General features: G+C 42.9%; 2 protein-coding genes across 4 annotated transcripts in view; both read left to right on the top strand.

Annotated features, from left to right (window-relative positions):
* Positions 1-125: 125 nt before the first annotated feature.
* Positions 126-6586, top strand: slc38a11 (solute carrier family 38 member 11). The gene is made up of 12 exons (XM_037109735.1): positions 126-483; positions 592-712; positions 1636-1710; positions 1803-1937; positions 2441-2506; positions 2607-2713; positions 2794-2873; positions 3001-3071; positions 4408-4569; positions 4657-4769; positions 4978-5109; positions 5206-6586. Exons 1-12 carry the CDS (start codon positions 472-474, stop codon positions 5443-5445), a joined length of 1314 nt encoding a protein of 437 aa, XP_036965630.1. The 5' UTR covers positions 126-471; the 3' UTR covers positions 5446-6586.
* A 302-nt stretch (positions 6587-6888) lies between these two features.
* The window catches only part of cobll1b (cordon-bleu WH2 repeat protein-like 1b), a 30959-nt gene continuing 19906 nt past the window's right edge, over positions 6889-17941 (top strand). The window contains exons 1-2 of one of the 3 annotated variants that reach the window (XM_037110394.1): positions 6889-7587; positions 7843-7923. In XM_037110394.1, the coding sequence (XP_036966289.1) occupies positions 7547-7587; positions 7843-7923 (122 nt within the window). In that variant the 5' untranslated portion in view covers positions 6889-7546. The remainder of the gene's footprint in view (positions 7588-7842; positions 7924-17941) is intronic. The other 2 variants (XM_037110393.1, XM_037110395.1) reach the window with 2 other exon arrangements.

The following is a 17941-nucleotide window of genomic DNA, read 5'->3' on the forward strand; positions in this document are numbered from 1 at the left end:
TTCCTGTTCATGCGTACAAAAAAAAAGAAAAGAAAAGAAAAGAAAAAGATTTAAATAACGACACCACGTGCGTAAATTACGCACAGCCCCTTTTTGGAGATTTGGAGACCCTGTTCAACAAAGTCAAAGAACAGGGGCGCGTTATAAACGGTGTGTGGTTGTTCAGTGCGTGTCAGTGAATGAAACCGGATGTTTGGAGCCAAAAGTGGGATGCAGACTCGACAGAGCTGTGAAACTGAGGGAGACGCTTTAAGGCGGAGTGGATCAGAGCTCCGGCCGCATTTAACCCCTGAGTTCAGGCCAGTGGCCGACCAGCGGCGCTGTTGAGATGTTTCAAGGCTTTTAGTAAAATTGACACACTTCTCACAAACTTCTTCTCTGATTCAGTCACGCCGCCGAAATGTGAGGTCAAACACACCGAGGAGGGTTGGACACAAGACGAACCGATCCAGCGACCAGCAGGTGCTCAGGATGGCTCAGCAGGTAGGTCGCAGAAATGATGCTGCTGTAGTGGCGGGACACGCAGATTCATAGCGTTTTGGTGCTGTTGTTTTTGTTTTTCAGTAACTTCTTTGTGTTCTCGTTTTGCAGCTAAACAACGGAGAAGGGAGCACATTAATCCCTCCACAGAAGGCAGCAGGAGAGCGGGGAGGCTCTATGATATCTGCCTCTTTCAATTTCATCAACTCCATCATAGGATCTGGAATTATAGGTATGAACTCACTTCACAATTCAAACAGTAATTCAAACAGTGCGCGCGCGCGCGCGCGCACACACACACACACACACACACACACACACACACACACAAAATAAACCCTAAAATGAAATGACATGCAGATGATTATATGGATGGTGAACTACAGCATGTCAGACCTCTTTATGTGAAATGGTAAGTGGCTGGTTTTGGTGCAACAAGCTGAAGCTTTCACACCAGTGAAGCCCTGCAGCAGTAAACCCTCTGTATCATATGACTAGCGCCTGGTGCCCCCATTTCTCCCCTTTAACCCTTTCCTCCTCACAAACTGCCTCAGTCATGATTCAGTAACAAACAAGGCCGAGGAGCAGCAGGGAGCAACAATTTAAGATTGTTCTTCTTTTTGCTATCTGAAATGATTGAGGGTTTTTTTTTTCAAACCTTCAGTATGATTTTCCTGAATCTGGGCAGCAAATGCAGAAAGAATGTATCCTCTTCTGTCTGTAGCATGAACTTAACTCTGTTACCATTGTGCTTCCTTGAGATGTTTGATATACCTTTCAAGGTTAAGTTCACCCCAAAACCAAACTTTCTTCATCCTTTTCTCCCCCTATGCTGTTGGAAAGTTTTGTTGTCCACAAAACTTTCTTTGGAGCTTCAACATTGTGAGCCATTCTCCTAAATGGAACAGTAAACAGACTTAATCTACTGACCACTCAAAGCACTTTACAACATTATGTCACATTCATCCATTCACCCATTCACACACACGTTCAGACACTGATGGCAGAAGCTGCCATTCAAGGTGCCAACCTGCTCATCAGGAGCAATTTGGGGTTCAGAGCCTTCCTCCAAACGAGCTGTGTGGAGCAATTTTAGTTTTTTTGTTTAAATACAAATCCATATCCATATGTCCCCATTTTTCTCTGTTCAACCAGGTTTACCGTACGCGTTGAACCAGGCAGGGCTGCCCCTGGGCCTTCTGCTCCTGATAGTTGTTGCCTTCATCACAGGTGGGATCACTGAAGGTGTTATCTCGATTATGGAAACATAAAATTCATGAGAGGAACAAGTCAGTGACATCATGTTTTGCGTTTCATGGCAGACTACTCCATAATCCTGCTAATTAAAGGAGGCAACCTGTCAGGGACAAACAGTTACCAGTCGCTGGTGCAGAGCACGTTCGGCTTCCCTGGATTTCTGATTTTATCTGGACTGCAGTTCCTTTATCCATTTATTGGTGAGCTGTTTAAAGTATGCAAGTATTTCAACATAAAGTGAGCTATTATATGACTGTATAACAAATATTTGTATTTATTCTATTTAATATTTTGTGCTCTGTTGTGCACTTTTAAAAAAATGTTTTGCTAAAGGTGCAATATGTATGAATATCAACAACTGTCTGTGAAGAAAATAAGAGCTTTTATGTCATTAAAGACGTCTAATGTGTGTTGTGTTGGAGAGATATGTTAGTTAGCATGCTAAGCAGCTAGCTCTTACCCACCCTTTTTCATAAAACCACTCATGGCTGCCAGTCTGTATCACTAGCTGCACGGCTAACTGAGCTAACTGGCTAATGGCAGCCACAGACAGCAGCAGCTAGAAGTTACTCTGGTGATGTGCTGCCGCCTATTTGTTTGGAGAATAGATCTGATTAGTGACATATTCTCACATTTTGCGCCATTTAGTCTAAATAACACTGCAGACACTGAAACGCTGCTTCACCTCTGTTTTCTCCGTCAGCTATGATCAGCTACAACATCACAACCGGTGACACGCTGACCAAAGTGTTTCAGAGAATACCAGGAGGTACGTTGCATTCTGTATAGTTTATTCCACCTCAGATTAAAGCCAGACAACAACACGTGTGCCTGACTCAGTTACAGTTTATGTTGTTCTGTGTCTGCAGTTGGTCCGGATCACATACTCGCAGAGCGCCACTTTGTGATCCTGCTCACGACCGTCGCCTTCACGCTGCCTCTCTCGCTGTACCGGAACATAGAGAGACTTGGGAAGGTAAGCCTGATTACTACACGCCTGTCAGTGTCATTCAGTGGTTTTAAAGCTGCCTGTAAAACGTCCGTGTGTGTTACCAGGTGTCCTTCCTGTCAATGGTGCTGACACTCACCATCCTCATCATTGTAATCATCAGAGCAGCTACGTTTGGACCCCAAATGTATGAATGAATATCCTGCAGTTTGCTAATATAAATGTTCCTGTGTAAACCGCGGGGCTATTTTCTTCAAGTGAATACACACGAATATGCTGTTCTTAATCACCCTAATGTGAGTTGCATTCTCTAGCGTCCCTACAGAGAATGCATGGGCTTTTGCGAAGTGGAATGCAGTCCAGGCAGCGGGTATAATGTCTTTTGGTGAGTCTGTCTTCATGATGCTGATGCTGATGGGGGGTTATTGACGACCTTCAGCAACTAAATGTGACATTCCACTGCATTCACGTCACAACACCACTGTTGTCCAAGTCACCTGCCCCCTCAAGTGGTTGCCATTTTGTTGTGCTACCTCACAGTGCTAATGCTAGCTAGCTAACATCAAGGTTTCTAATGCTAGCTAGCTAACATCATGGTTTCTAATGCTAGCTATTGTTGCTAACCCTATTTTTTTTTTCCCCCGTAAAAAACAACTAGCAAGACTGTTGATCACTGATGAAACACAGATACCAACAACGTTTTTACTATTGCCTAGAACCAATCGTCTTAAATGGTCTTGCATTTTTCCAGTCTACTGACCGCTCAAAGTGCTTAAAAATACATGCCATATTCATACACACAGATGGTGACCATGCAAGGCACCAATTGCTCATCAGGAGCAATTTGGGGTTCAGTATCTTGCTCAAGGACACGTCAGTACGCAGCTGCCAGGAGCCAGGTTTTGAACCAGCAACCTTCCGATTACTAGACAACCTGCTCTACCTACTGAGCCACAGCCTCTGTCTTACACAGAGATAAACAAAACTATCATCTGACAAACATTTTTGAAATGATCAGTTCCTGATCACAATAATACTTTTAGGAAACAGGTGTTTATTCTGAACTTTCACACAAGCTCTGTACGTTAATTATTTTCATAACAATGTCATCAATATGAACTTCAATTGAGAGAATGTCAGGTGCCTGTCAGCTTGTTGTGGAGTTTTTCTGCCCCCTAGTGACCAGAGATCAATCGACGCAGCTTTAAATTGATACCACTAAAACGAATCCTTTCAACTAGCCGAAACATGCAGCTTCAGTGCACAATGTCGCCTGCTGAACGTGTGAGACATGAAATCCAGCTTAAATGGGGCTATTTTAATTTGTTGGCACACTGTTGAACTATTTCTTTGCCTTTGGTAAATCACTGCAGAGCATCTCAAAGAATATCTGTTGAGAGTCTGAGTGAGACTCTCCGGTGTGTTGTTTAGTCCGCCTTTACACACATTGTGGTGGAAATTATGGCCTTGCATCAAGAGCCTTGATGATAATAGCTACTGCTGTTGCAAAGGAGGCCATTTAAATGCGGATGCTCTTAGGAAATGCAGTGTTATTCAGCCAGAGCTCAGACAGGCAGTCTCTGTGTCTTACAGGAGGCGGATACGCCCAGTTTAACGTTAAATCCAGCAAGAGAACTACAAATGAGACAGCTATTTGTGTGTGTAAAAGGTTCATTCTGCTGTATTTCTTCTATATCTTCGGCCCTTCTTTGGCTCTTTAGCCTTTATTTGCCACCACAACAGCTTTCTGATCTACGGCTCCCTGCGGCAGCCCACGCTAGCCAACTGGTCTCGGGTCACTCACGTGTCTGTCGGCTCCGCACTGATAATCAGCGCTGCATTCGCTGTCGCCGGCTACACCACCTTCACTGGCTACACACAAGGTAGCAATTGAACCACATGCCTCACATTTGTTTTTGCAATATGAAGAAATATGCCTTTTTGTGGTCTCATATTTCCCCATTTTTCAGGGGACATATTCGAGAACTACTGCAGAAATGATAACCTGGCGACATTCGGACGCTTCTGTTTTGGCCTCAGCATAATAACCACATTTCCACTGGAGTGTTTTGTTACACGAGAGGTAAAGTGATACTTTCCCTCGTACATCAGCCAGAGAGGTTAACAGCTAAATGGCTACACGTGTGAGGGAGAGTGGTATTTGAAGGGGTTTGTGCTTTTGAGGTTCTGTAACGAAATAAACACAATGAAGCTTTCAGTACTAATTCATCTAATACAGATTTTTTTGCTGAAAATGCACATATTCATTCATGTTGTGTTGATCCTCTCAGGTGCTATCCAACGTCATTTGCAAGAGGGATCTTTCAAAAACTGAACATGTGGCCATGACGCTGCTCATAGTCGCAGTCTGCACGTCGATGTCTCTGGCCTTCGACTGCCTGGGAGTTGTCCTGGAGCTGAATGTAAGTCCTATCAGTTCAGGCGCTCGGCACCAGCAGAGCCTGTGTTTCATCATTTATTAAGAATTATCATGTGTGGTGTTTTCTTCTGCCCTCCAGGGCGTTCTGAGCGCCACACCTCTGATCTTCATCATCCCGTCCGCGTGCTTCCTCAAGCTCTCCACCGGCCGCTGGTTCCAGGGGGAAAACTTGATATCGGCCGTCCTGATATCCGTCGGCTTGTTTGTCATGATCACCGGTCTGATCATGACCAGCCTCTACCCCCAAGACTGTTCGCACGGCGCAGAGATGTTCTACTGTGCGGACGCCAACGTCTCTGCCACTGTACCACCCGAATGAAATGAACAGTTTTCAATCTTCTATTGTATATCACTGTTGTGATATGGAACTGTACTGTATGTTGTATTTGGATATAGTTATATCATGATATGGCGTAAGTGAGGTGTTTGCCTGGATTTAAAGGCTGCATTACAGTAAAGTGATGCCATTTCCTCAGCTTACCAGGCTGTTCCACTTGTTCTAAGCTGCGCCTTTAACCACTTAGTCATTATATCCACATTAGTGACGCTTATTTATCAAAAATGTATATTATTACAATATTGATAAGGAGGTATTTGGTCAAAAACACTGTGATATTTGATTTGATTTAAAAATATTAAGGTACATATATTTAAATGGTGTATTGTATTTTTAAAGCCATATCACCCAGTCCTCCCTCAGGCTGTACTCATATTAGCTTTTAATTAAGGGAAATCTTAATGTTACACGATGCAGTGATATTTTTGGAAAATAGTATGTTTCCAACTTTGTGGCGACAGATAGATCGGAGAAGATATTTTGTCCTGTCAGCATGACGGTGTCCCCGTGCACAAAGCGATAAATGTCTTATTGAGTTTGGAGTGGCAGGACTTGACTCTCCAGATATCAAAACCTTTGAGAGAGTGGTGGACTGTAATGCAATATATTTACTCAGCACCAAACCAAAATGCAGATTCCAGGTACTTGTATTTTACTTGACTGTTTCCATCTTACGCAGCTTTAAACTTTCATTCCACCATATCTGAGAGAGAGAAATATTGTACCTTCCACTCCACCAACTGTGTCTGACAGCTTTAGTCACTGGTTACTTTTGCGTTCATACCTTATTTGTATCTCCAGATGTGCTGATTTTCAATGTTTGTGTTAAATTGACGGATTAAGTTTTCATTCCCGAGGTGAGAGAATCCTCCTCCTTCTGAGACGAAATAAACTATTTTAAAACCCGCCTGGATCAGCTGGAAAATGCGTTGCGGCAAAGCTCTTCTGACAACACGAAGACTTCACCCCCTGGAAATCTGTGGCGCTCACATGATACTGACGCCACAAACATATCTTGTGATGCTGCAGTTTAAACTACCTCACAGTGTGCAGAGTCAAGCTGAAAACACATACAGCAGTCGAGTAAAACAAACACATTAATGCAGCAGTGATATTAATCAAATCACACCTTATATAATAGTTAAACACTAATGGGGACCGCTGTACTGCATCATGGGTACTTTTGATTCTCTGAGCACATTTAACTGACAACAGCCAGGCCTTGTTGATCTCCACCACTGATGGATGCTGTAGTGAGGTGGGGGATGTAACTGAGTACATTAACTCAAGTACTGTACTGAAGTAAAAATAATAAGAAAAAAACACAAGGTACTTGTGTTTTACCAGCTGTAATTGCTTGTTACTTTACATTTTTCTCCATGGAGAACTTTTATTTCTAATACTTTAAAAGCATTTCCCCTGATTGTACGTACATGCTTTTACTTAAGTGTTTTTACAGTGTGGCATTAATACTTCTACTTCACCTAAAGGGCCTGAACACTTCTTGACATTTGTCATTCCTGATTATTCGCACCAGACAGAAGTGGACTGGCTCATTTCCACGTGCAGCCACAGGGCGTCACTGCAGACACACTCAGCATTTATTTCAAGGAAGAACAAAACAACAAGGCTGATGTTTTTTTTGTTATCCCTCCATATACAGCTCATTTCCAAACTAAAAATGGATCTGCCTGTGTTGTTTATGAAGGCGTGGTTGCGTTGCGTGTCCTCGCCTGAGATGTGATCTGGGACGCGGGGCCGTTCGGTGCCCTCCTGAGGATCCAGGAGGGAAGGTGGACTGGATCTGAGGGGACGCCCCACTCCAGGGGAGGGGGGAAGCGATGCAGCGTCCTCTGAGAGAAGAAGTTGGCAGAGTTGTCCGCGGCGTCAGGGGCGAAATGATTTAGATATGTGTCACCGCGCGGCTTCCGGAGAGCAGGAGAGACGGGGTTTCACCACACTGGGATGGTTTGCTTAAAAGGCGCAGGACGCGGCGGGACACCGGAGCGGAATTATGGATCGTGCGTCCAAACAGCTGTTCGTGGGAGTCTGTAAACCAGCGTCGCCTCTTTTCTGAAGACTGATGGAAGCTGACATCTGCGTCGAAAAACACCCACATTTATGGTAAGACACGATTTGTAAACACTTTTCATCGCCGAGTCTTTGAAGAGGGGAAGAAGAGAAGAGAAGAAAAAAAAAACCGAAAAAAAAACCCGGTTCATATGACCGAAAAACTGATGACCTCATCTGGGATTCGCCCATATTTCAGTATTTGCCAGTTTGCATCACTTGAAAAGCAGCAGGTTAAAGCAGCCTGCACAATGTTGGAGCATGCAACGTGTTGAAGATGAACTGTTGTGTTTGTTTTTGTTGGACCAGTCCGAGGGAGTTTGTTAAACCGATGAGTTTAGTCATGGACGACCGCGGATCCCTGCCCCATCCACGGAGCTCTGGTCTGAGGTATGTGCATCTGTCATCTGGATTATCAGCTGTCAAGTCTGTGCATCTTCTGCTCCCCGTCAGAGCAGAACCTAGAGCTTCCAGCTGGAAATTAAAGGGGCACTGTGTGTGTGTTTTTTTGGTGAAGAAATTCAAACTTGGAATGTTAGTATTTGCAATATTAATGAGGTAATAATACAAACTCTGGTAAATGGAGGAAAGTCTGGAGGAAAATATCGTCCGCAGGATGCTGTGTGAAGCTTGGAAGGTGGCGGGGTCCGCCAGATGTCAACAAAGTAAAACAGTATGAAACTGTGTTGTCCTTGAAAGTCAGTTTGCTTATTCAGTCATGAAAACAAAGTGTTTGTTTACTTTGCTCATCTGATTAAAATGTCTTCCTCAAAACTACTCAGTGCACCTTTAAAGATTTTTTCAAAATTTTGAACTGACCAAATCTCCGTGTTCCTGACACCATTGTATGGAAAAACGCCACCAGTATTGAGTTTCTCCACCCATGATCGATTAAAGGTTAACGTTTTGGTCAAAAGCTTTATGAATAGATTGTGAAGAAGTTCACTCTGCGATGTCTTTGTGTTGTGTTTCAGGGATATCGACTGAAATAAGCATGCTAACCAGCTAGCCTCAGCCCTTCCGGGTCTAAAACCCCCCCATGCTAGCTCAGCAATCCCCTGGCACTCTGAGCTTTCAGCCTGAACTACAAGCTGCACAGCTAACTGAGCTAACAAGCTATCATTAGCTACTGTTAACAGCAGTGGTGATTCTGGTGATACGCTGCCCCCTGTTTGTTTAGAGAATAAATTCAACACGATCAAAGTTCTTACATCGTGCACCTTTAAAGATGCACTATGTAGTTTTGGTGAGGACATTTTTATCGGTAGAAACAATGAATTGATGGATATTTTATGTCCAAACAAACTAAATAAACTTAGTTTTCATGACTGAATAAACAAACTGGCCTTAAAGGAAAACTCTGTTTCACACTGTTTGACTTTGTGTATATGTGGCGGACCCTGCCACCTTTCAAACTGTGTTCTGGGGACCTTATTTTCCTCTGAGAACAGCTTGTTTATCCAGTTATGGAAAAACAAACATATCTCTGAGTTTGTATTATTGCCTCATTAATTTTGTAAATATTAAAATTCAGAGTTTTAATTTCTACATAGTGCCCCTCCAGTATTGCAGTGCTGACAACAGCGATTTTTAGAAACCAGCTGCCTTCCAGTTCAGTGGCAGCCTTTTTAAAATGATGCATCTGCATTAAACCAACTTTCAAGCAACATTCCTTTCACCCAGTGCATCCCAGTTGTTGCAGACGCTTCAACCTTTGAACTCGCCTCATTTCCTGCCCTCTCCCGAGTTTTACTGAGAAATCGCCTTGACCATATGTAGAGGTCATGGGAAGTATTCTGCAGGCAAAACACTCTGCATCCTCTGTCTCCAGCGACGAGCCCACTGGTTGTGCTTTTTTTTTTTTCCTTGTGGAAATGTGTGCGTTTGACGGGCCTCGAAAGTGAAATTCTATAAAATACTGATTCGTCATGTCCAACAAGTCAAAGTAAATCACGGTAAAGGCAAAAAAAAGAAGAAGAAAAAAGTGCTGCGAGGAATATGACATGATGGAATTTCCCATCAGTTTTGGTTCAGGGACTTGGAGATGATGTCAGCTGCTTGTATTCCAGTGGTTGGAATCATTAAAAAAAAAGGGGGGGGAGTGAGTTTCCAGAGCTTTTCTTCTTCTTCACTCCTTTGGCATTTCGTCGGAGATGTGCCGAGATTTTTGAGATTCAAATTGGAGGTGAGACGGAGAATTCTGAACATATGCTTTCTTTCCAAATCCTCTGTGCAAAGTTTCCAGTCCAGCCCTGCTTAAAAATAGCGTTCAGGCCCATCATATACAGTCATCTTAAAGGAGGGGGGAGAAAAAAAAACAAAACAAAAAAACCGCCTCTCATGGTGTGACTTGTGGTCATACTTCAGAAGGCATTGTGTAATCTGGGAGCACCGCCACGCTCGCTGGCGGCGGAGAGCAGCAGACTATCTAAATCTCTCTGCGGTTTGACTCTTATTTGGAAAAGTTAACCGCACTCCTCCATAAGCTGCCGGGGTGTATTTGTGTGTATGTGTGCACGTGTGTGGGGTTCTCGCTCTCGTTTGTGGCTTCTTAAATTTGCCAATGAATCTCACTTTTCTTTTTTTTTTTTTTTTCTTTTTCAAACACAGTCGGAGATTTCACGTGACCCCCAAAAGATACGCTACATTTGTTATCCAAATACTGACCCTCCTCCCAGAATCACTGGGCTGGCTGTTATAGGACAAACACACAGACACACATGCACACACACACATACAAAGCCAGACAGACGGTAGAAGTATTTAACACAAAGAAGTCCCTAATAAAATGGTTTTAACTGTGGCTTTTAATTGCAGTTCTCCAAGAGGCGTAACCATTTATTCATATTCAATCTTAAACAGCGAGCTGCGTGGAGCTGCGTGGAGCTGCATGGCCCCGGCGCTAATTGGACACACCTTTAAACCATGATCTCACATGGCTGGCTCTCCTCAGGGCAGAATGTGGAATTAGTTAAGGTATTGTGAATCCCCACAGCTGTTTCCCCACATGCAGGCGCAGTCCAAGGGCACAGCTGCTCACACGAGTCTGCAGAAGAAAAAACCCGTGGCAGGAGTGAGACGGGTGAGACGTAGACGCTCGGAGCGAGTGTTGAAACTCGGCGACAGTCAAGCGCATTAACGCTGGACAACTATACGTTTAGTCTGTCAACACCTAAGATGGGACGGATCAAGATCCAGCACCAGAGCTGCCAAGATCAGTCAATTAGAAATGTCACAGATCTGCCGGTTTCACCTTCTTCAGTGTGAGGGTTTGTCTTGGCCGTTCAGGAGAGTTAATGAAGAGTCTTTGTGTTTTCCAGTTAATCATTTTATTTCTCTCCTCAGAATGCTGTGCTTATGCTCTCCTTACGTTTAGGCGAAGAAAAACCCGCTTAGGGTTAGGTTTGGGAAAGCATCATGGTCTGGTTTAAAATACCTGTTTAGGCTGCCACGATCACGCATGGAGATGGTTTGAAGTCCAGTTTTGGTCGCCACAAAAAAACGGCAGAGTGTTTGTATGACTTAAACTCGTCTGTTCGGCAGCCTTGTTGGATGTAATAATGCCGCCGGCCTCCCCCTCCACCTCATGCTGCGACAGGTGGCTAATAAGCAGATAATGTGATCGTGATACGCCACATTTGGAACACGAGTCAACCTTGGACGTTACTGTGGGTTTTGCAGAAACGCAAACTGCTAACATTAAATCCTGGTGACCGGGCTGATTTTTAGGTCTGCAACCTACAATTGTTTTAATTTTATATTAATATGCTGATTTTTTTTTCTCAATTCTTTTATGAGGTATGGTTGATATTGGTTATTTGGTGTATAAAAGGTGAAAATTTGAAGTACTTTAACAGTTGACAACTGATAAATTGATCTCTACAGTTTTTTGACATTTTATGGACTAAAAGATGAATTGATTAAAAGAGCAATATGTTAGAATTCCCACCATCTGTCGAAGTCATACTGGAAAACAATTCCAAACATGGCTGCAAAGAGCAGCAAACACACAGCTAACTGCTGTTAACAGAGCAGCTAGCGGTCGTCTTAGCTGACTGTGTCTGAACGAGGAGCTTGGAGTGTTGGTGCCATACGAAATGAATAGAGGCTAGCTGGTATGCTAACTTAAATAGATATTTAATGGATAATCTAGATTTTTTAACGTTTTAAGCAAATGTCTTACATATTCCACCTTAAATGATCCTTTAATGAATTGTTAGTTGCAGCCACACTGAGTTAATGAATACCGTCACGCATAAGCTAAATACATTTTAACCCCTCGGTTCACTTCTATTTTATGCTAGCAAAGGGGCAACAAAAACATTTGCATCCAGCGGAGAGGCAAATCCTCATCTTGACATCCAAGAGCAAAGACGAGTGTGTTGTTGACCCCCTCAAACTGGAACTACAAACTAGCAAACTGAGCCCTGTGTGCGTTTCGCGTTTGTGTGCCCGCAGCCTAATGCAGCGCTTTCTCCTCACGACTATCCCCAGAGACAGCCAGGCTTTGTCCGCTCAGGAAAATATATCATTAGTCTAAAGCATGCTGCCCTCAGGAAGCCCACTCAGATCTCCTGCGCTCAAAAGGCAAAAGATAAAGGGCGTCATTCACAGATCTCCACCCACTAGGTGTAATAAAACGGGAGGAAAATCAGCATTAAGGCTCAGCGAGCTGGTCCTGGCAGTGAGCTGGAGTGTCTTTTGAATACTGACGTTTTATCTCTTTCTGCCTCACAGGGCTGAAACAGACTAAACGGCTAACAATGGGTCGTCTTTGTGAGCACACTGGAGCCAACGCACTGACCGTAAATACCGGCGAATACTTCTCACCGGACAGTTATGAACATCCTGAACCAGTTTTGTTGGTTATCACGTGGGATTTTATCTTTTGGTCTCCGTTATGAATATGTATTTGTATCATATTAAATGTTGTGCACAGCCGCTGATTTAGCAGGATTTGCTGCGCTGATCCTGCCTGGCTCAACAGCCTGGAAGTCTCGGCCCCTCTTTGTGTCTCTTATTCCCTCTTCCAGGGCATAACAGTTGGATGCCTCCCACTCTCCGCCTGTGTAACATTCGGAATGACCTCAAATGAATTAGCCCTTTGTGCGCCCTCAATGGGAACTTTTACTTTATCTGCGATAACATTCAAGCGTTGTGTGCGACAGAAGGGACAAATTGCCGTGATTTGCTTGACCCTCGTTATCAGTGTTTGTCTTGTTTAGATGAGATGTTTATCCAAAAGTCACAGGTTGACATCACCACAGGTCTGACAAGCCCACTCGCATTTATTCAACCAATGGCAAATCATTAATCTAAGCCTAAACCAATATTAGGGCAACAGAGGGCAGGTATGAAACACTTGCACACCTTGAGATAGATCTCTAGATGGCACCACCACTGTGCACATGTTCATTATGTTCATATTGTTATATGCACCCACTTGTTTGTGAATTCTGCACACTGGGGCTCACGTTTCTGTCTTGAAATGTGCTGAATATCAGACTGACATTAAACTGACTCGCTGTACTTAGCCAGCACTTCCTGTGAGGATGGCCAAACTAACAGTGCACATTAGCACGAAAAGCAAGCAGAGCGTCTTTATGCCTCTGTTCCAGTTGTGTTTCATTAAAGGTGCCATATGTAAGAATTGACCACCTGTTCATCCACATTCAAAACAAATGGTTGGCAGCTTGTCACCAGTTTTGGACTGGGAGAGGCCGTAGCTAGCTGGGTAGCATGCTTACTTCAGTAAAAATATCTTTGTCACATAGTGCATAGACATGATAATAATAATAATAATGATGAAGTTTTTTCTTCTTCTTTCTTTTGATAATATCAGTTTTCATACTAAAATGTGGGGTGGCTTCATCTCGGGTAGAGCAAGCGTCTTGTCTCTCATAAGGCTGCTGGTTCAATTCCCCTGGTCTGCGTGTTGAAGTGTCCTTGGGCAAGATACTGAACCCCAAAACTGCTCCTGATTGTGCTGGTCAGCACCTTGCATGGCAGCCACCGCCATCAGTGTGTGAATGTATGAATTACTGTAAGTCGCTTTGGACAAAAGCGCCTGCTAAATGCTGTGAATGAAAATGTACTGCTGCTTTTTGCTGACATTCTAGTTACAGAAAAACAGAAGTACATAAAACTTGTCTCAGGATAATAAATGTTTTGAACAGGCCAAATTTTAGGTTTGTTTTTTTTCAGTGAGCAAGATGAAGAAAAGGTGCAAAAGCCGAGAGAGAAATCAGAACAGTCATTTGGTTCTTGCCTCAGCGAGATTGTATGTGAGAAAGGGTGTAACCCTCAGTGACATTCAGATGAAATTAAGCTGGCAGGTTGTGCAACACTGAATATTCTGTTTACACTATTAGCAGTGAAGTAAGACACAGAATGTGCCTGTTTCAGTCCAGAGTGACTGTGTGCAAACCCAAACCTCAGTTCATGTGATCAGCCGGAGAGGGAAAGCATGCTGGCGTGCCTTTTGAAAGATGCCCCGCTGCAGACAATGACGCATTGTTTGACATGAAAGGATGCAGTGTGACAGTTATAATTATGACTCTAGGGGGAGCTTTCTTTCTCACTGAGTTATTTTATCAAAACGTTGGTCTCGCTTTAAAAAAAAAAAAAAAAAAGCACACATTTAGTCAAGTCACGGGAGGATGGAGTGATAATTACCTTATCTTTTCTCTCTCCATGTGGTGTTCATGATCAGTAGGGCTTTTTGTGCGTGTCTGGAAGGGAATGACTGATAAAACCCAAACTAAACTCTGAGTTCACCTTTTTTCGTTACTTAATTCAAAGAAGCGCACATTGTGCTCTTTCCTCAGCCATTTTTCTATGATGGGGCACTCACGGTGGGAGGCTCAATGCTGATAATTGCTGTTATCAAAAAGAAAATGTTGTATGAAGCAAATCTGCCAAATCCTCATGTTACAGCTTCCTGATTTATCCGCAACCAAAAGGACAATGGATAGTGAAAATACTGAAGCGCAGCGGACCATGTTTTAAGATAAAGCAACCAACCTAGTCGCCAGAATAAATGTTGGCAACATATAGACGTGGTCAGAAGTGCACATACACTGATAAAGAACATGTGTATCATGGCAGTCTTGAGTTCTAATGATTGAACTCTCATTTTCCTGTGCTGGAACGAGTGGAACACTTGGACACAAAAAACATTTGTGAAGTTTGGTTCAATTCATCATAGGTCTTCTGAAAATATCGCCAAATCTGCTGGGTCAAAACTATACATACAACAACTTGAACGATCAATTTAGGTATAGAAAGTTACACCGATTAAATTTGTATTTTTGGCACGGCCTCTGTGATGGCAGATTGTCCACTAGTTAATAGATCGTGGATGGCATCATTCTCTTTGACGGATAATGAAACCAAGTAGAGTAACAAAAAAAAAAAACAAATTAAAAAAAACCCATATGTGTGGGAAACACTGGCGGTTTGCGGGAAGGTTAACTGCCAACACTTTCGGACTAGGCTAAAAGAAAAAAAAAAAAAACAGCTTATTTTTAAAAACCATTAGCGAAGAATATAAAAAAAATGAGTCCCAGACATTTGTTGATATTTTAGAATTAACTAATGACTTTCCTTTCATAACACTATCAAACCATAGCAACTAAATGCTGGCGTTAGCTCCTAACAGTAGTTGAGGGGTTATCAAATATAGTGTTTTACACTGAATTATGGATCAATGTCCTACTTCTCAGACTCCCTACATATGACATTTGACCTTCCCACCCTGAGCTGTCATCAGAGGCGAACGGTCGCGATGTGAATGTGGTCTACTGCAGAACCATCGGTTTGTTTCAGTGCGATGTCTGGTGTGAAATAATTGAGCTGCTCTGAGATAAGGCGAGGCTAATGTACCTCAACAGATCCTGGTTCACAAACTAGAGTGACCTCCGCTGTTTGGGGCCTTGTGTGGTGTAATCTCAAGTCTCATTGGCTGGCTAGTGGACCTGGGAGCTCACTAGTAGTAGTAGTGGTATTAGTACTACATAAAAGTGCATGAGCGAGCACCGTGGGGAGTAATAACACAGAATGAAAATGAGGCGGATCGTGACAGACAGGTACTGTATTGGAAAGAGAGGGATGTCACCAGCTTTTATTGATCATAATTCATAACGATGGTCACTCTGAGACCTTGAGTTTGACCAGGCCTCTGCTGGAGGCTGCTGTGGGAAAAAAAAGTTTGTGTTTTGCCTGGAATAATAAACGACACACATAAGGAAGTGGGAAGTTCTCAGAGGGTCGCTGCGCTCTTTTTTTTCTCCCTAATCTCTCTCTATCCCACACTGCTCACGAAGTAATGGCCTTTCCAGACCCGCTTTAAAAAGCTTGTGTTTACTGTGAATGACCTCTCACCAAATTACCAGCTGTGGCCCTGGTCCTGTGTTTTGTCTTTCCTCAGGGACCCCCCCACTCCCACCCCCACCGCCACCCTCCTCCTCCATTCCCCCCCTTCTGCGTTACTCCACCCCTCCTCCCTGCTCCTACACACTAACATCTCCATTCACCACTTATCCTCCTTATCGCCTGGTGGTGTTTGTAGAATGGGCCGCACATTCTTAAGTGAAAGTGCAAGGATACTGATAAGTGAGCACTTATTTCATAATGGAGATTTATTGTTTCCGTACCCGACGGTGTACCGCTTGCCGAACAAAAACCCAGCGTCTGGCAATTTGCGTCATATTCATAGAAAGCAACATTCATTTTATTAGTAAAAGGGTTCAGGGAAAATAACAACTCTATTGATTTAACCTGATGCATAGTAATACAGAAAAGCCTGATTAAAAAGTCACCAGGAGTCAAGTTTGTGGCTTCCTGCTCTTGGTCGCAAAATCTGCTGCAACGCGTGTTTCTGTACCTGCAGGAAAAAAACAAACACATGCGGCTAAAAATATCACGTCATTCTTCGGATCATCGGGGAATTATACATTTTCCAGTTTTAGTTTAATAACCTCAAGTCATTGTGAAGTGTCGACTCATTTAACAATGGCTGCATCGGAAAGCAAAGGCCAAACAAAGGCCGCTCTTGCGTGCTGATGGCCTCTGTTGACAGCTTTCACTAACGGTTTTCCGTGACTGCTTTCGTGAACATGTTTAGGGTCTTCCCAGTATCATTTCAGTCACACCATTTCACATTCACGTCTGTAAGTTTAACCGTGGTGCCCAGTGCATATCAGTCAGGTGCTAGCATTGTCCATTATTGACTTATCACAGATATATCATATCAGTTTATGTGTTGTCCGATTTGTGGTGATATGGAACGTTTTCACTGAACAAATATCACAGAAATAAGATACTTTTTAGTCACTTATAATTATCAGTTTCCCAGTGGAGTTAATTGTTTCAGTGCACTGATGTTATTTTAGATAGTAAAGTTGAGTCTCGCCCAAAATGCGTCTGTTTTTTGAGAATTGTTATGTTTCGTCAGCTAAATATATGGGATTATATAGGATTTAGAATCTGAACATGGCAAGCAGAGTGACACTTACTGCAGGAAGTCAGTCAACTCAGGGAACATGGGATCTACGGAAGCCCGGAGAGGCAAGTGAAAAAGAGAAATAGTTTGAATGTTAAAAGATTATCTTGGTAACGCATTTTTTCCTACCACATATTTATGTCATAAACACAAGAGAACAATTGAGAAAATGGATTGCAAGAGTGTTCTGTCTCTCACTTGCCTCTCTGGGCTTCCGTACCATTTTGCATCTTAATGCTGTAGCTGCTTGCTCTTGTCCCACGAGTTTCAGTTTTGACTCTCCAACGGAAACTGCACCCCTGGTTTGAACTATAAATGCTAACTATAATGCCTCAGTTACCTATATATCTTTGTTGATAGTCACATTTGGGGGTGTGTGCAAAACATTTTTGTAAATATATATTCAGGGCTCTAGACTGTGACTCATTTTTGAGGACAGCGTAGTTAAATGAAGTAACTCGGAGCCCGTGTGAATATATGAATATTTGTTTTTTTGAAATCATCATCATACATCTTCTGAAATGGCAGCATTTCTGAATGTATTGTTTTGCCATCGCTGCCTCAGCAATAAATTAAAAAAGAGTCACAAAACAAAACCTTTCGCAATCAATCATCTGATCCACTTCCTCAATACGTAAGTGGTCAGAGTCTGTTGCTCTACCCACGAGACCTGATCTGCCCAACACCACCTCATTTCGTGATGTTTTTATTCTAAAATAAAGCAGAACATGATTATTTCTGTGAATTGCTCCAGTGCTACAGTGTAACAAGGTATTGGTATTGGTGACCAAAATCCAGGGTCGCGCTCTGTAAAAAGTAAGACTATATACAGTATCTCCTTTATAAAAGTAGAAGATCAAAACAGACTGTTTTTCTAAGACTTAGAAAATGAATGTAACACAACCA

The sequence above is a fragment of the Acanthopagrus latus genome, chromosome 9 (assembly GCF_904848185.1).
Source record: "Acanthopagrus latus isolate v.2019 chromosome 9, fAcaLat1.1, whole genome shotgun sequence".
Lineage (NCBI taxonomy): Eukaryota > Metazoa > Chordata > Actinopteri > Spariformes > Sparidae > Acanthopagrus > Acanthopagrus latus.

What these genes read in the sequence shown, in the direction of transcription:
- slc38a11 (XM_037109735.1), top strand. An exon ending in AGTTGTTGCCTTCATCACAG is followed by an intron (nt 1,711 to 1,802) that starts GTGGGATCACTG and finishes GTTTCATGGCAG; the next exon opens with ACTACTCCATAATCCTGCTA. An exon ending in GTTTCAGAGAATACCAGGAG is followed by an intron (nt 2,507 to 2,606) that starts GTACGTTGCATT and finishes CTGTGTCTGCAG; the next exon opens with TTGGTCCGGATCACATACTC.